Genomic DNA, 18104 nt, shown 5'->3' on the forward strand with positions numbered 1-18104 from the left:
CCCACATTCATTTTATTCTTCAAGCTTGATGCTGACCAAGTTACCCTTAGTTTCTTGTTCAAGCTTGATGCTGATCAACTTACAGTGTTCAGGTATCATTCGAATCTCCTATTTACATTTTTCTGTTTCGAAATAAAATAGAACATGAGATTCTTCCTGTTTTAAACCCATGTATATGGGTTTCTATGTTTCTTTTTATTTTTTATTTTTTATTTTTTTAAAATCTTAACTAACGACCTTAATACAATATTCGTAGCTTGTTAATAATGTGCAGGTATCATTCGAATCTCCTATTTACATTTTTCTGTTTCTGAATAAAACAGAACACGACTTTTTTTTTTTTAACCCATGCATATGGATTTCTCTGTTTCTTTTTATTTGTTATTTTTTATTTTTTTAAAGTCTTAAATAATAGCCTTAACACTATATTCGTAGCTTGTTTAATGGTGAACAAGTTACAATGTGCAGGTATCATTCGGATCTCCTATTTATGCCTTTGTCCCGAAACAAAGGTAAATCGTGGACTTGGTCCATGAGTATGCCTTTGTCCCATCTACCGGCTAACATGGTGTCATGTACCAAGTTAACGATTATCCTTCCCCAAAAACTACGTTATTTTTGTCAATACTTTCCATTCCCACCTATTTTTGAAAATTCTTTCCCATCTACCCTATTTTTATCATTAGTTTGAAAAACCACTATATTCTTAAACTTTATCCAACCACTTGGGTTAAATAACAATATGAATCATTTATATTCTTTAAAATCTTTGAATATAAAATTATTTCTACTTAAATCCTGACACCAAAAAGGGAGTATTAGAAACAAACGCAACCAAAAATACAAAATGTTCTTGAAAAATAAAGTATGATTTATTAATTTTTTAGTAAAAAATGAAATTTTTTTTTTAGTTATTTTAAGCAAAAGACTTTTTCTTTTTTAATCATTTTCTTAGTTACTTTAGCATCGAATTGAAAGATTCAAACCTTAGCCTTCTTGGTGGAAGATATATAGCCTTCTTGGTGGAAGATATATAGCTTAAGCCAACTAGAAGTTTTCAATTTGAAGTGAAAATTTTATTTATATAAATTGGTAAACATGGCGTTGTGACAATTCATATATCAAAATTGATGGAGCTGCTATCTTTAAGTAATGGAGATCTAATAGTAATAATTAAAAGAAAAAATAGTATTGTTTCTTCTTGTATGTGTTGAATAATATTATACCTTAATGTCAAAAGTAATCGAGGCATGAACTTAACATCTTACGGAGAAATTAGCTCACTCAGAATGAACAGATGAAAGCCTTGAAACCTTGATTAAAAAATTGATGTAATTAAACAATATGGTTTTAACTAATATTGTGAGAAGTTATTAAATAAAAGTCTATCTTAGTTTTCTAAGGGCAAGTGCTCTTCCAAACAAATTCTCAACCTCATTTGCTTCCATTTTAAGCTCATTCAGAAGATCAGTCTCTTCTTTTGATAACTCTCTAAGGAAAAATTCCTCGTCCTGTTGAAGTTCTTTAAGACCTTCTCCCAACTTCTCAATCAATGACATCTCTGTTTTCCCTACTTTCTCCACTTCCTTCTCCACCTCTTTTTCTATCTGCTCAACCTCCTTCTCCACCTCTTGTTCAATCTGTTCAACTTCCCTAACAATCGTTTGTTCTCCACTTTCCAGTGTCTTCTCTAGCCTTTCTACGAGCGGTGGCTCGGGACCGCATGAATTGTCTGTTCTTATAAATTTGTTGAAGTCTCTCCCTACACTCCTAGCTGCCCTTTCCAGATCAGGAACTATCGTTTCTGGGAGTACAGCACTTCTCGTGTATACAACAGCTCCACCATAGCCATCCCAAGCATCGTTACGACCACGATAGTAAACAAAAATGTAATCGTCTGGTTTGTTCTCAACCTTGCTTGATAAAATATACCTGCACAGTTAACGTTCATGATAATGAGAAGGAAGGAAGCCAACTTGAAATGGCAATAAACAATTTCAATTCCTAGTTGAGACTGCTGCGACACATGCACACATCGAGCGGAGGAGCAGATAATTTGAATCAAAATAACATGTTTGCTCTCACCTTTTTCATTACCCTTTCTTTAATCATGCTCATACATATTTCTTCTCTTTTCATTCCTGATCACATAACAGAATTTTTTTTTTGGTACTCTTGCTATCAGCTTGGTGCATTCTTTTATTTCATTAAATCATACAAGGCATGATAGTGAATGCCAATAGAAAAGATTCGAGGTGCTAGAAAATTTTAAGTTTAAATACTATTTTAGTTTTTGTACTCTTGGTTTGTGTTATTTTAGTCTCTATACTTTCAAAAATGTTCACTTCGGCTTTCATATTTTCAACTTTGGTTCATTTTGGTCCTTGAACTCTCAACTTAGTGCATTTTTTTTTGTATTTCGTTAAATCATACAAGGCAGGATAATGAATGCCAATGGAAAAGATTCAAGGTGCCAGAAAATTTTAGATTTAAATACTACTTTGATCCTTGTACTTTTAGTTTGGGTTATTTTGTTCCCCATAATTTCAAAATGTACATTTTGGTCTCTATACTTTCATTTTTTTGTTCATTTTGGTCCTTGTACTTTCAAAATGTTCATTTTGGTCTTCGTACTTTTAACTTTGATTCATTTGGGTCTTTATACTTTTAGAAGTGACCATTTTAATCCCTTCAAGTATATATGGACCAAAATAGTATTTGAACAAAAAATTTATTATATTATCTTATATATATATATAAATAATGCTAAGCATTCTAAGCCGGGCTTCTTTTTTATTTCTTTGATCATATAGAATTAAAATGAGAGCATACCAGTCATCCTCATAGTGAAGATATTCATTGTTGTGGTTGTAGAGTACGCCAGGACGCTGAGGATCTTGCACAAATCTCTGCACAGTTGATCGAGTGAAAAATCCACTATCTGGAGTACGTATTCTCCATGTTATATTCCCAACAAGTTTGCCATTCTCCACATGAAATTCATGTAATTGACAATCAAACGTATCAAAAGTGGGATTTAAGCCACTAGTGATGAACCACTTCCCACTGAAATCTGATATATTGAAATTCTTAACAAGAACAGAGGGGTCGGGTACAGGAAAGTCCCCGACATCAGATTTCATAGGCACACATTTCTTTCGTGATACCGCACATTCATTAAATTCATCCACCACACTGTTTTCAAATAGGTCACCACATTTAATCTGCAAATATTTAACAATTAGTTCATTTCCTAAAGTACTTTAATCATGTGAAGCAATATAAGAGAAAACCCAACCTGGCATTCAGTCTCATCAGGTCGATTGTTGCAGGTTTGGAGACAAGCAACATTGGCAGCACATAGTGGGTTTGAAATGCATTTGGCAAGTTCAAGCCTGACATTTGGGAAAATAAACCAGTCATTGTAGAAGCCAGATACACAGCTTTTGAAAATTTAATGGCAATGGGGTTATGCTTCAAGGTCCCTTTTGTGGGGTTGTTGGCTTTAATAACAGACATTATGAAGATAAGATCTCTTGTAATATTTTTTGTGGCAATGTATAGCTTTACGCTTTTTCGTAGTGTCATAATGACAATAAATTCTTCTGTAATTATCGTTTCTTCATGGTGACATATGGTGACATATGGTGTCATAGCTTTAAACTTTTTAGGCAAAATTTAATCAATCGTTCAACTTGGGAGAAAAGACCTCCATAAAAAGAAAGATATAAATGCAGGAGATGAAAAACCTTTCTGGAATACTAATGGATGAATTGGAGGATGATTACAAATGTTTGGATTAAATTTGAATGCAACCAAGAACCATAGACTCCTACTAATGAATAAAAAGAAGAAACTAAAAAGGGATTAATAAAGACACTCCAAAAGCCTAGAAAGAACAAATTTAAAGAAAGCTTAAAGATGATTGAGAACATACTAAAAAGTGGAAAAATGCAAGGAGATAAGAGTGGTCTAAGCTACAGCAATAAGAAATTTATCTCTACAAAACCAAGATATGGAAACACCAAGAATTACTCCACCAACAAACCGAGGGGAAAGTTATGTTCTTTTTCAGCATAGTTAGGCATCATTTTGGTAATATCCTAAACCTACAATAGAAATACTTCCATAATGTTCTATTTTGAAAAAAAAGTCCCAAATTTATAGACAAAGAAAAAAAAAAACAATAACATTTAGGTTAGAAAGGAATGACTAAAGAATATCCGAAGTGAGGAACTTATAATGGTGGTTAAGAAAGTACCAGGTGAAGCTACATGGGGATCTGTCATTACACATAGATGATCGTTTTGAAGTTCATTTATACAAAGAAAATGATGAAAACAACCCTTTCTTTTTCTTTCTTTCTTTTTTTTTTTTTTTTTTAGAGAGAGAGAGAGAGAGAGTGATGAAAAAGACCTAGTTTAGAGTTCTATCCAATATATTTCTTTCTCCCACGAGCAAACCTGCATACAATGTTCTTTCAAACCAAGTGAAACTTGTGTTGAGTGATTATCATATTCTCGTTAAGCCTCATTTGATTCATTTACTCTGCCCTCTTGCCAACTTCCATTTGGAGAGAGCAACAAATGTATTTGAAAAAGAAAAAAGCAATCCAACCTTACTTGTTTACCCACAATTAGGTAAGAACATAGTGCAGTTTTGAACCCAATTGATGTCGAAATGTTGAAAAGTTGTTGGTATAGGTGTAACTATGCAGCATAATGTGTTTCCATTAGTCATGAGCTACATAGAAAACTGAGTGATATAATTGACTTTTTATTGAGTTTTTTATTTCTCACTACTCCCTCCCCTGTTTTATGGAAACAGATTAATCAAGGATATTTCTTCTATTAAAAAATTTTGACTGACGACTACCTGGTTTCATATACTGTCCTTACCAGGTAATTCAACAGGAGCCCATGACTTTTTCTTTTTCTTTTTTCCCTTTTTTTTGGGAGTGTCTAACTCTTGGGTGCAGAAGTAAACTATAAAGTTATTGCTCAAAATTCAGAGGATTCCCCAGAATCGAAATAAAGGATATGTATCAAAATTAGTACCTAATTTGAAGGAAGAAAATTTTTAGGCAATACATATCCTTGTCGTTTGCAGAAGCAGAAATCATGTAACCAGGAATAGAAACTTTCTCAAAGTTGTATAAGATGCACATGTGAGCATATCTTTTGCCTGCCTCGCCACAAATCAAATATGTGTAGGTGGGGAAACATCAAGGAGAGAATAAGGAGATAAATTGTGATAACAATTGCTAACCAGCATAGTTAAATACCTGCATTCCTTCAGTAAGCATGTACATGTTTTTAGTGCATCAACAGCTTGGGATGATGGTATGAACATGAATGTGCACGTTAGTATGACAACTATACCCATTGTTTGTATTTGGCTCCATTCTTGAAGAAAACTTAACGATTTTCCAAAAATAAAGTCAAAGCATTCATCCACCTTCAGAGTGACAAAGAGGAACAAAGCAAAGAAAAGGGGAAAAGGGGAAAAGGGGAAAGAGGGAAAAAGGAAAAAAGAAAGAAAGAAAGAAAAGCCGTTAAAATCAGTCACTAAATTGAAAGCAAGAAGAAATAAGAGAAAGTATGTCTAGCGAGGTACCTTGGATTTACTTATCTCCGTTTCACAAAAGGCAGTCTTCTCTGACCTATGGGAGATAATTGCTAAACTTCTTGACTTCAAAAATCTACCATTAGAAGTGGATTTGCAAAAGTATTTTGAATATATTTTATCCACAAGTATTCCTTGAAAACGTAATACCTTTCTCCTGGAAGCATTACAAAACTTTTGTAAAGTGACGAACAATTATAAATTACCATCAAACAAACTAGAATGTCAAGAATTGGTTTGAGTTAATTTGAGCGTAAAAGAAAGTAAGACAAATATAGTAATTAACAATTTAACAGATCCATTATATACTATGTTCTATCTCATGAGAAGAATAATAAAAACCAGAAATAATTAAACAAGAACATCATTTCTAAACCACTCAACTGCACTGGATCAAAATTAGAATCCACATGATTTATGAATGCTTTTGGTTGGTCTGTGGTGTTATCAAATGATGTATTCAGTATTCTTGCGATAGAATGTGTTGGTCATCCCTTCCATGGTGCAAAAAAAAAAAAAAAAAAAACACCTTTATGGTTGGCGTTCAACAAAAATTACTTCTAGTCTCTTTGGTGTGATGGAAATATTGAGAAATTTCAGGTATGATATCTCTGACTTTGATCAGCTTCTTAACTTTATTTTATCTTATTCATTGTATTGGTGAAAGCATAAACAACCTTTCAAAGATTATAGCCTCTCTTCCTAAATCTTCAATTGACATGCTTTATTGTCCTTTTAAGGGACAGGAGCCCTATAAGTTCATCTCCTCTGAAAAAATAAATAAATAGAATCCTCGTCGGTTTACAATGTGGAAACCTAAGAAGCATGGATGCAGATACAACACACTGATACAAGACATGGATATGACACGACAGTGGCAACATGCAATTTTTTAAAATCTAGGACACAAATATATCAAGGAAAGTTTATTAAAATATACATTTTTTAAATATATATCATTTTTATACAAAAAAATAAATTCAAAATTGATGAGTTTATGCATTTATATGCATACAAAATTAGTTTGATGTATTTTCTCTCGAATCTTATTATTTTTGTCATATATGTGTCTATTTAGTGCACTTGTAAAGAGTTCCATATGTGTCTAACAAATGTTGGACATACTCTATACAACTAGTGTCTAACACATCTATTGCACTTGCAAGTGTCCGATATTTGTCCAACAAGTTTCGGAGTATCCAAGCATCCGATATGTGACAGACACAGACACTCTAGCCAAACTAAAGTGTTTGTGCTCCTTAAAAGGAGACTAAAAGAGAATATGTTTTCATTATTTCATTTGTGCTCCTTAGGAGACTAAAAGAGAAAATGTAATCACTATTTCATTTGTACATTTGAGCATAACAGGATGCTGATTCATGTCGAGGAGAAAGAAGCCTATATAACTGTGGGATTGACCTACACAGGTCCCATGCTACTGCTATCCAACCAACCAGCTTAATTTTGGGCTTACACTTAGATAAGCATGAAAAGTGAAGTCTATTACCCATATAATATTATGGATATGCTCAACGCATGCAACCCATGTATTTCTTAAAATGGGTATATTCCCTTAGAAGACACAACAGCTATCAATCTCTCTTGAAATATGATGAAGGGTAAAAGATACACTCTGAATTTGGGCTATTCTAGACTCGATGTATTCCAATTATATTTTTATGAACAAGCGTATTCATTCTAGATAGAGTTGCCACCTTACTAACCAATCCCATCTAATTCCAATCAATTGTAGCTGTTTGGGAGGTGGATCATCATAATTGTTCCAATCTGTCGGACCATATCTATAAAAGTAAGTAAATCTTGCATTATATTTGATGCAAAACATACAAATTTCACCCTGGTCCCGTTCTTTTTTTGTTTTCTTCTTCTTCTATTAAAGTATTGAGATAATTAAATTTACGGTTACCCATTAGCTTAGACTTTTGGATCAATTGGTGATTTGACATGGTATCAAAATAGGAAATTATATGTTTGAAGACCTACAACATCAATTCCTTCTTTATTAATATTAACTTTCACACACTGGGTCGTCTACATATTTTAAACCCCACAAGTGAGAGAGAGTATAAAACAATTGATACGATTAAATTTACCGTCACTCATCAGCTTAAGCTATTTGGTCAATTAGTGATTTAGTTGCACTCCCAACAATCCTCCCTCTAGCAAAATACCACCAAGTCCCCCTCAAATAGTCATCTATCGAGTTAACCCTTATCTAGGCTAACTCATCCTCACCAAAACACATTGCCTACCTGATCTAGTTCAGCCAGGGATCACACCATGATTACATCTTCCAAGACTCACCATTTCTTTGTTTGGTACCCAAGGATTTTACCAACACAGCCAAGTCAATGACATGGAGCTAATATCATATTAAATTACAAATTGATACTCGAAACTCAAAAGTTTAAGTTGTAGGGTTGATGGATGAATTAACATCCTCTGTGTTCTAATACTGTTTCCAACTGTTGTTCAGTTCTAGCTTCTAAGTACAAGTTGCATAAATCAGGTTCCTTTGCAAGTCTAACTTAAGCACTATTTTGGAAGACATTTGCTCGCACAAATTTCAAGCGGAAGAAGAGAAATCTAATCCTAAGGAGATCACTTCAATTCATCTAGTCACTAACAATTTTCAATAGTAGTTTGTTTATTAATGCAAATGCAGTACATATTTTATTAAATATTAACCATTTTTACAATCGCAGGGGCCAGCATAATTCAACAAAAACATTCTCATCAATTCCAGCATTCCTCTGTATTACAATTTACATATAACCACGAACCCATGAACTTGACAAGCTTAACACCAATTTTCACATCCGCTCTACAGCCGAGTTAATACCCAAAATTGCGAGTGTTTGGACATAAATTTCATAGAAACCCTTGGAAAACGAAATTGTAGAAAGTAGACAGACCTGGTAGTGGCGACAGAGTTGGTGGTGAAGCTGGCGGGAGGAAATGAATGTGAAGATGAAGAAGCAGAAGAGGGCCAGACGGTTTTCATGGCGTATCAGTGGTTTGAAAAGAACGGTACTTAGAAGAAGGAAGACGAAGGATAGAGAAAAGACGGCCATGTGGGATTCAGATAAGCCGCCATTTTTGTGTGGAAATCGTGAGCTTAACGTATAACCGACCCCTCCCTTTGTTTTTTTTCCTCTTGAATTTTCTAGTCTCCTTATTTACTTGCAACTTGCAAATCCATAAGAACTTTATATATCTAAATCGGATGGTGCTCTAGAATTTGTCCACATGTCTAGAAGGAGATACTACCAGCTACCACCATTTATACTACAAATGTACACTTTTTTTTTTAATGGATAAAAGAATATGGCCAAGTATCTAGCCGGGATTGAATTAGTCTTTCAAAGAGAAGTGAAGAATCGTAAAGGCTAAATAGATGATTAACTTACAAGATGGATCAAAAGATCAATAAGCACCATGACCACAAACTCTTAGAGTTTGCCATAGAAGATTAAAGATGACATGGAGGTTGGTCCTATATGTCGGCCATGTGCCTTACAAAGTATGAGTCGACCATAAAAGGCAAATTATGCATAAGTGAGTTTCTTGTGTTTGGATTTGTTGAATCATAATGGTTAAGTAAAATTAGTAATGATCAAATGAATTATTCCATAGATTAGTTAGTAAAGTGATTGTTACATAATCATTTTTCTATAAAGTGCTTTCTCTTAGCCTCTAGTTATCGTTGTGTTACAAAGGAATTATTTGATTCATTTCAATTATTACAAATTCGCCATTGGTACCAAATTTAGGTACCAACAATTGTCGTTATCTTGTGAGAAACTGATTCAGTGCTCTACTTGAAAAACCCTATATTCCGACAAAATGAGTAACAACATGAACGAGAACAACTGAATTATTGATGGGGAAGATTAGGACAAGGAACAACATCAGAGGTGAATTGTTGTTCGAAAAAAAGGACATGAACATCCTCCTTGTTGATAAGACTAATCAACAATATTTGTGGAATTGCAAGGGAAAGTCCAATTGCTTGACCAAAACATCGCTCCAATTCTGAAGCTTTTGCATCAACCTAATCCAGTTGTTGACCTGCAAATTGAGCATACCTAAGATTGACCAAATGGCGAAAGACTAGGGGATAAGCTAGAACAAGATTGTTATTGAAAACCTCGTGATTTTCCACCTTTCATTTAAGATTGAGCCAAAGGAAAGGGCTTGGTTGAATAAGAAGAAGAATCACACAAGAAAGGAGGCAACCTCATGTAGAGTGACTAGGATTGGAGAAAAACAAGAATGACCAAGCCATTCTACGGTATGAGATTGACAACTCCAGGTGTTTGGTATCAATCCTACACGTACCAAAATTGATCACCATAGCAAAGCACGAAGCTTCGCTTAGAAGGAACGAATAAGACATGTGTAGTAAAAAATGATCGATGAATGGACAAGTTCAAGGATATTAACATAGGTGCAGACCTTCCAGAAATAATCAACCGCATATGAAAGAAGCTCAATAATGAAGAAGCGGGAAGAACAACCATGGGCATTAGAGCTCCAAACAAATACAACATTAGTTGGGAGACATGGGAAGACAGGGACAATCTTAACCTAGAAAAGTTCATTGGTCAGGTGGATTCACCATTCATAGATGGAATAATGGAAAATTTCACAAAATAACCCAAATCTCAAAAACTTTTCTACAAATGACCTATTCCTAAAAACTTATCTATGTCTGATGTTTTGTCCATATGAAATACAAATTTTACCCCCAATTTAAAAAACTCTTCAAATCGTTTTATGAATGATCGTTCACCCCACTTTTTCACTTACACACCTCACTGTGCAATTTTGGCTCTCGTTTCTCTTGTCATCTTTCATATTCATCCGAGCGTTTGGCTCCCATTTCGCCAATCGTTTGTACAGATTTTCCACTGTCGTCAATCTCTGAAAGGTATGCGACTCTTCTCCTTGAATGCATGTTGATATTCGTTTAGGGTTCTCGTCGGTCGGTTACGGTTTGCAAAGGTTCGCGCCTATCTTTTGTTAAACGGTCTCTCAACTTTTGTTAAATGATTGTGTATTCATTCTTAAAAGATCGTTTAGATAATCCTAGGCCAACGTTTATATTCTTACATCGAGGAGACATGATCGTCACGCAAATAGCCTTAGAAAACAATCTAGCTTATCCATTTACAAAGGTCCTCACATCTAAAGTATTCGAGGGTCACCTAGTTGGAGTAGGACTACGAGACTTATAAATTTAAGGCAAGTGGGAGAATTCATGGGTATCCGATACCCTAGTTTATTGTATTTTTTATTCTCTCATACTCAACTTTGTACGTATGTAATCCTAGTGGAGTTTTAGTCCAAGTGGGAGTTTATTAGGTTATATGTCTAAAAACTCACAGTTTGTAATTTTTAAACATTTTCTATTTGCAATAAGGTTGTTATAGATGTTTATTCAATAAAATTGTTATTGCACATGTAAATTGCACTGGTAAAACTTAGATCCAATAAACTAAATGAACCCCTGACTATAGTATGAATACTTAAACTTTATGTAGAGACATAAAAGAGGATCAAATTTGAGTATATAATCAAAATAGTCTATAAGTATAAGGATAAGATTGGGTACCTTATCCTAGGGACACTATAGATGTGGTCCGCTTTGTATTTGATACAAACGATGTGATCCCAAAATTGTTCATGTGGAGACATGCGAGTGAGGGCATCCTATGAAAAAGATGTTTGCATAAGATCGGACCACGAAATAGTCACTTTTCTTTATAACGTTGATTACTGTTAAAGCTGACTATTTCAATCGATAACCTAAGGTAATTTGATCTTAATGTTGAGCTAACTATGAACTCCTGTTTATTCGGGATTATCCTTTAGCATGGGTGAGAGTGCTCAACACTACTGCTTGATAAGCTCGAAACTTACGTCGTTAATAAGCTTCAGACTTGATCAAAAGAAAATTTATAATACCGAACTACTTCTATCACTATAAAAACGTAGCAACAGTGGTAAGTTTGAGTCAATCCGCGGAGAAACGCGATTGGTTTTGTTAAGTTAATTTTCTAACTAGAGCAATAAATGGGGGGTCTTGGTGTGGAAGAGATATATGCGTGAAATTGAAGTAAAAAGGTATATGTAATCTAAGATAGGAATCTATCTAATTTCTAAAGCAAGAAAGAGTTTACTGTGCAATTTCTATCATGGAAATCAATTAATTGAATTAAACCTATGAAGTCCTCGGCCTATTAGGGAATCTAATAGCCCAATCAGCCAAATTCAATATTAAACCAAATTAGCCCTAATTCAATTTACAACTCTTCCTTCTTAGGGACATACAAGTTAAAATTGAACTGCATTATGAAAGAGTTCAATTGTTGAAACATATTACAAGCCGGAAATCAATATCTTATAGTATGATTAATTGGGAAAGATTATACTAGGGCATACATGAGTTTGGCCAAAAAAAGTCTAGACCCTAAACATGCGACCCTAATACGTGCAACTAAATCAATCAATATCGCATAGGCTATGACGATTTTGCAAACAAGAATTTCAATAAACCAATTTGTCAGATAAATTCATAAAAATCCCATTAAAGTTCAATCAAATCATCCAAAGACTTCACAACAATAATTAAAAATCTCAAGAAATAAAACATTGGGCTCTTGCTCAAAGAAATTAGATAGAATTTACCTCATCAATTCATAGACAAATTCTAAATACACATTCGTTCCATCGATTACAACTCAAAACAAGAAGAAAAGCTAACCAAAAGATACTGAAAATCGAAGGGAAAGGAAGAAGGATGAAATTAATCTTGGCCTCCATCAATTTGGACTCTAAGATTCAGCATATTTTGACCTAGAGATGAAGGGAGGTATTTATAGAAAAAATCATAGCGTTGCAATGCTGGCGTTGTGCAACTTTAGAGCATTGCAACGCTGCACATTCTGCTTTAAAGCGTCAGGGTAGAGCGTTAGGCTAGCGTTGGAACCCTGTGAAAGTGGTAGTTTCGTAATTTTCACTATTTTGAAGCCTGGCTGCTCAAATCACCTCCAAATTGCTTCAAATTAGTCCTGTTTGACTCTGATTTCTTGGTTCTACCTCCTCGGTGTATGATACCTACAAAATAAGACAATAAACACATTAAAACCATTAGCGAGCCTAAAATTAAGCTAAGAATAATAGCTCTTTTTGAGAGCTAATACCGCTCAATAAACCTCCTATTTTTGGGGTAAGATCAGGTAGATAGCTGAGGACATATTCCTGCAAGATGAAATTCGCTCCTACCCACTTTAGAGATAGTAGACAGGTTGTTTCCCTAAGTACTGACTCCTAGTCTTGAACAAGGGGCCTCGCCGTCTCTATAACTAAGAGAGAGTCAGTTTATTGGTAGGACCATAAACTAATTGTTCATTGGTGGATCAGCGGATACTTAAAGAGCAAGATGTATTATAGGGGTAAAACGGTAATTTTGATTCAATTATAAATACGAACAGCATGTGAAGGATCGACTTACTGATCATGACTAAATTAAGTGGACAAAAATAAATCTATAGTGAGGAGAGTGCAGCTACTAGCTTTAGTGAAGTGGCCCGGTAGTTAACGAATGTTGGTTGATTCAGTTAAAAGAGTTTAGCCGTTAACCTGGGATCATTAGAGCTCATGATCTGTAGGTCCATTAGATCTCCCTACTATCTTGTAAATGGATTAAACCTTAGAGTAGTGTATTGGGAGAGTTTGAAATGTTCAAATTTGGATCAAGGATTAGAATATTATATACGATATAATTAATGTTTAATTATCGAATTAAACAAATTTGGAAAGTTAAAAATATTTAAATTTGATTTAGATAGTACATATATGAATATGGATTCATATTTGGATTAGGTGTTTTGTTAATTTAGTATTTGATATAAATTAATTTTAATTAATTAAATTGTTTATTTATTTATTTAATAAAAATTAATTTTATGGAAATAATTTGAGATTTATTAAAAGTGACGATGAGAAAATTTTAAATTTTTTAAAAATAAAAGGACAATTGAAAATTTAAGNTTTATTTATTTATTTAATAAAAATTAATTTTATGGAAATTTGAATTTGTGAAATTAAAATATAAAATTAATTTTATTAATTTGATTTTGTTTGATTAAATTTTTAAATAAATAATCGGAAAGTGGGATTACCCACATTTCCAATTTGATCCACCTAATCAAAGTTATTAGTGCAAAATTATGTGCCAATTTGTGGTGTTTTTAATTTGCATGATATTTTTCTATAAAATTGTAAGTTTTAATTAGATTAAACTCTCATGCAAATTCACAAATTGAAGTGTTTTTTTTGAAATTTCTGCACATCTCACTCTCTAACTCCAAAATCATCCAAAATCCCTACTCAATTTGGATTCCACCATCCAATCTAAAGCCAAGAGGATAGTAAAGAAGTCCTTGTGGTACTCTATAATTAGTTTGTGAGTTGATAATATCAGTAGATTGGAGCAATTTGGGATTTCTTCAAAGGTTGTCATAGCCTAAATACTTATCACTATCTTGATTGGTAGGATGGTGAACTTGTTGGCACACATATCCAATCGGCTATAAAACTTGTCTCTCATAAACATGAAGAGGATATTTATTGGCTGCATCAATAATAAGATGTTAGTGACCATAGCTTTTGATGATTTTGTGAATCATAATGTAAAAGAGAATACATTCTGAACATACATGGCATTCAACCCATGAGCTCAATTCAGTTATTTCCTGGAAAAAAGTCTTCGATAATGGCTTAAAAGAATTTTCCCGAAATTGGCCATATGTATTCTTATTTGTGATCCAACTCATCATTTCTGTGAATATAGTGGTTGAACGTCGTGTGCTAAATTGTAACTGACCTCGACTCTGAAGACTGTCATACAAACTCCGGAGAGAGGGTACTTAAAAATGTTTTCCTAAATGATGATCGTCACTTAAGCTCATTGGTGAGTGGAACGTCTGAATGGGTATTGACGGCACCTCAGTTTGCTCCCGTTTCACTTTTTTCTTGGTTGGTGTCATCGTGGGTATAAAGTTGTTCACACCCTTCTGCTCTGGTTCTTTGAGATTTGTCTATTACCTACAAACATAAATAACCATGAGCTCGTTGATGCACAACTATAAGCACGAAAAAAAAATAGATGAATAATATACATAATCATACCAGTGCATCTCCATGTGTGGGGATAGAGCATGCGAGAGGCAAAGGCTATCTACGATAGTCCAATGATCATATCCAGGATTGGACTGAAACCTGCTGACAATTCCTATCGCATAACATATGTTAGGTCGTGTACACAACATGAAATACATCAGAATACCTACTGTTTATGCATATGGAATATGTTTCATATCCTCAATTTCTTGAGGACTCTTAGGACACTGTTCCTTAGACATGTGAATTTCATGCCTAAAAGGCAGTAAACCCCTCTTGGAATTTTGTATTTTATATCTAGACAACATCTTGTCTATATAAGATTCTTGAGATAACGCTAGCGTTCTGTTCTTGTGACTTCAAATGGTTTAGATTCCAAGAATATACTGAGCTTCTCCCAAATCTTTCATTTGGAATTGACTTGCTAGCTATTTCTTAACGTAAGCTGGGAATCCTACATCTTTCCCAATGAGTAGGATATCATCAACATACAATACTAAGAATGCTATAATTTTGTTCACAGTCTTCTTGTAAAAACAAGGTTCGTCAACGTTTTGTTCAAAGCCACAGGATTTTATCGCAATGTCAAATCTTATATTCTAGGATCTAGATGCTTATTTCAACCCATAAATGGATCGTTTTAGCTTGCAAACCTTTTGCTCTTGACCCTGTTCAATGAACCCTTCTAGTGAGTCATATATATACTCTTCTCAAGATGACCGTTTAGAAAGATTGTCTTGATATCATTTGCCAGATTTCATTATCATAAAATGTCTTGATATCATTTGCCAGATTTCATTATCATAAAAAGCACCTTGGACAAGAGTATCCTTATGGACTTTAGCATGGCAACAAGAGAAAGTTTTCTTCATAGTCCACCCCCCTCTTTGGATAAACCCTTTTGCCATAAGTCGTTCCCCAAAAGTTTGTACCTTACTGGCTTAGTCTATATGTTTAAAGGTCAGTGGATCCTCTAAGCCATCATCAAATATAACTACATGAATTTTTGTTAAATCCATGTAACGGTCAGGCTGCTGAATAACCCTCCCACTACGTTGAAGCTCTCTCAACTCTTGAGAAGGATGTGACTGACCAGATGTTCTAGTTCCATCAACAACTCTTGTTGAATGACCGACCTAATCAACAACTCTTTTTGGTCTATCTGTAACTTCTTTGGAAATTTCATTCAATACTAGCTTACTTCAAGGTTGATGATTTCTAAAGTGGTTTTCCTCTAAGAATGTAATATTTTTCGATATAAACACTATATCATTTTGAGGATCATAAAATAGACCACCTTTCGTTTCCTTTGGATAACTTACGAATAGGCATAGTTTTGAACGACGTTCCAATTTCTTCGGGTTCTGTACCAACACATGTGACAGACATCCCTAAATTCTAAAGTGACGTAAACTACCTTTACGTCCTCCCCATAATTCATAAGGTGTTTCTAAAACACTTTTGGAAAGAACCATGTTCAAAATGTATACTGCAGTCTGTACTGCATAATTCTAAAATAAAATAGGCAACTAAGCATAGCTCATCATTGACCGAACCATGTCTAAAGGGTTTTGTTTCTCCTTTTCGCCACACCATTTTATTGAGGTGTACTAGGTGATGTGATTTGATACTGGATTCCTTGTTCTGTCAAATAGTCCTGGAATCTCAAGTCCATATACTCTCTACCTTAATCTGATCAAAGTGTTTAATTGTTTTACCTAACATGTGTCTCAATCTCTGCCTTATACTCCTTGAACTTTTCAAGGGTTTCAGACTTATGATGCATTAGGTAAATATAGACATACCTTGAATAATCATCAATAAAACTAATGAAATATTCATACCCTCCTCATGCTTTGACATTCATCGAACTATAGAGGTCTGAATGCACGTGCTCTAAGGGTTTTTTGGCTCTAAGACCTTTTCCTATAAAAGATCTTTTGGTCATTTTACCCTTAAGACAGGACTCACATAGAGGTACAGAGTTGTTTTCTAACTAATTTAGGAGTCCAATCTTGACCAATCTCCCAATCCTATTGATATTAATGTGTCCAAGTCTTAAGCGCCAAAGATAGGCATTTGGAGAAACTTTTTGCCTTTTACTTTTAGTTTAAGTTGTTTTAAACATCTCTATATTTAAAATATCTTTTGCTTCAATTGGTTTTTAACACATATAAGTTTTTTTCAAGTTTTTCAAAACATATTTGGACACCTCTTGAACTAATGAATACTTCATTGATTTCAAAAGAAACTTTGTACAAATGTTCTAATAGACAGGAGATAGATATTAAGTTCCTTCTCATATTAGGTACATAATATACATTTTCAAGTAAAATGTGTCTATCTCCAAAAAAAAAACTTTAGATCATCTACTACATTGGCTGAGACAACATCTTATGTTCCTACTTTGAAAGTCACCTCACCCTCTGCAAGCTATCTCCATGAACATTTCCTGAATAAAAGTGCAAATATGGTTAGCAGCGCCTGAATCTAATATCCAGGTCAAATGAGAATTCTCCATTAAACATGTTTCAATAACTAGTAAATCATATTTACCTTGTTTTGCCTTTTCAACTTTCTTCTCAGCAAGGTATTTTAGGCAATTTCTCTTCCAATACCCATCTTCGTTGCAGTGGTGACATTTACCTTTTGCAATTTTCCCCTTGCTTTTCTTTGCAAGAGCCTTCTTTTTCCCTTTTCCCTTCTTCTTCATCTAGATACTCTTATCTTTAGAAGTTGAAGGTCCAGACTTAGTTCCTGAGGAGGATTCTTTTTGGAACGTTTTAGGGCTAATAATGTTAGTTTCTAAATGCGTCAATCGTGAACTACACTATGATATATATGTGATGTTATGTTATGTGCTCAGTTGTAGTCAATCACGTGCTAGTCAAGAGTTTTCTTATTCTCTTGCCAAGTATAACAAGATAAAGGGTTTCTCGAGTTGACCTAAAGTCGAACATGGGGATTTGTACTAAGAATGCTAGATAGATTTGCGAATGCGGCATAACTAATGTTAATAGAGTGAAATTGAAACCATTCGATTAACTAAGCTATGCAATGTAAATATCTAAACTAGTAGAGATTCCTTTGAAATTGATTCTAAGAAAACTTAAGTAACATAGCAACTTTAATGCGTGAGAAATATATGGAGAAATCAGGGTTTGGAGAGATCAATGTCGCATCCCTAAGCTTCAACTTAAAAGTTAATCATGGCTCGCAATTTCTATTCATTGCACACCTCTTGGTGGCCAGCCACACTGATCATATTT

The 18104-nt window shown here is 34.1% G+C and overlaps 1 protein-coding gene across 1 annotated transcript; it reads right to left on the bottom strand.

Moving 5' to 3' along the window:
* Positions 1-1290: 1290 nt before the first annotated feature.
* On the bottom strand, positions 1291-8832 carry LOC120080031 (violaxanthin de-epoxidase, chloroplastic). The gene is made up of 6 exons (XM_039034565.1): positions 8562-8832; positions 5617-5782; positions 5285-5457; positions 3299-3395; positions 2833-3224; positions 1291-1932 (listed from the first exon to the last, which is right to left on the bottom strand). Exons 1-6 carry the CDS (start codon positions 8648-8650, stop codon positions 1386-1388), a joined length of 1464 nt encoding a protein of 487 aa, XP_038890493.1. The 5' UTR covers positions 8651-8832; the 3' UTR covers positions 1291-1385.
* Between the last annotated feature and the right edge of the window lie 9272 nt (positions 8833-18104).

Source organism: Benincasa hispida, chromosome 6 (assembly GCF_009727055.1).
Source record: "Benincasa hispida cultivar B227 chromosome 6, ASM972705v1, whole genome shotgun sequence".
NCBI classification, from domain to species: Eukaryota; Viridiplantae; Streptophyta; class Magnoliopsida; order Cucurbitales; family Cucurbitaceae; genus Benincasa; species Benincasa hispida.

Bases quoted from the DNA above. Each gene is read 5' to 3' on its own strand.
- LOC120080031 (XM_039034565.1), bottom strand. From the start codon at position 8,650: ATGAAAACCGTCTGGCCCTCTTCTGCTTCTTCATCTTCACATTCATTT. The intron at 5,458-5,616 runs GTACCTCGCTAG...GTCACTCTGAAG, and splicing joins CGGAGATAAGTAAATCCAAG to GTGGATGAATGCTTTGACTT. The intron at 3,225-3,298 runs GTTGGGTTTTCT...AAATATTTGCAG, and splicing joins CTGATGAGACTGAATGCCAG to ATTAAATGTGGTGACCTATT.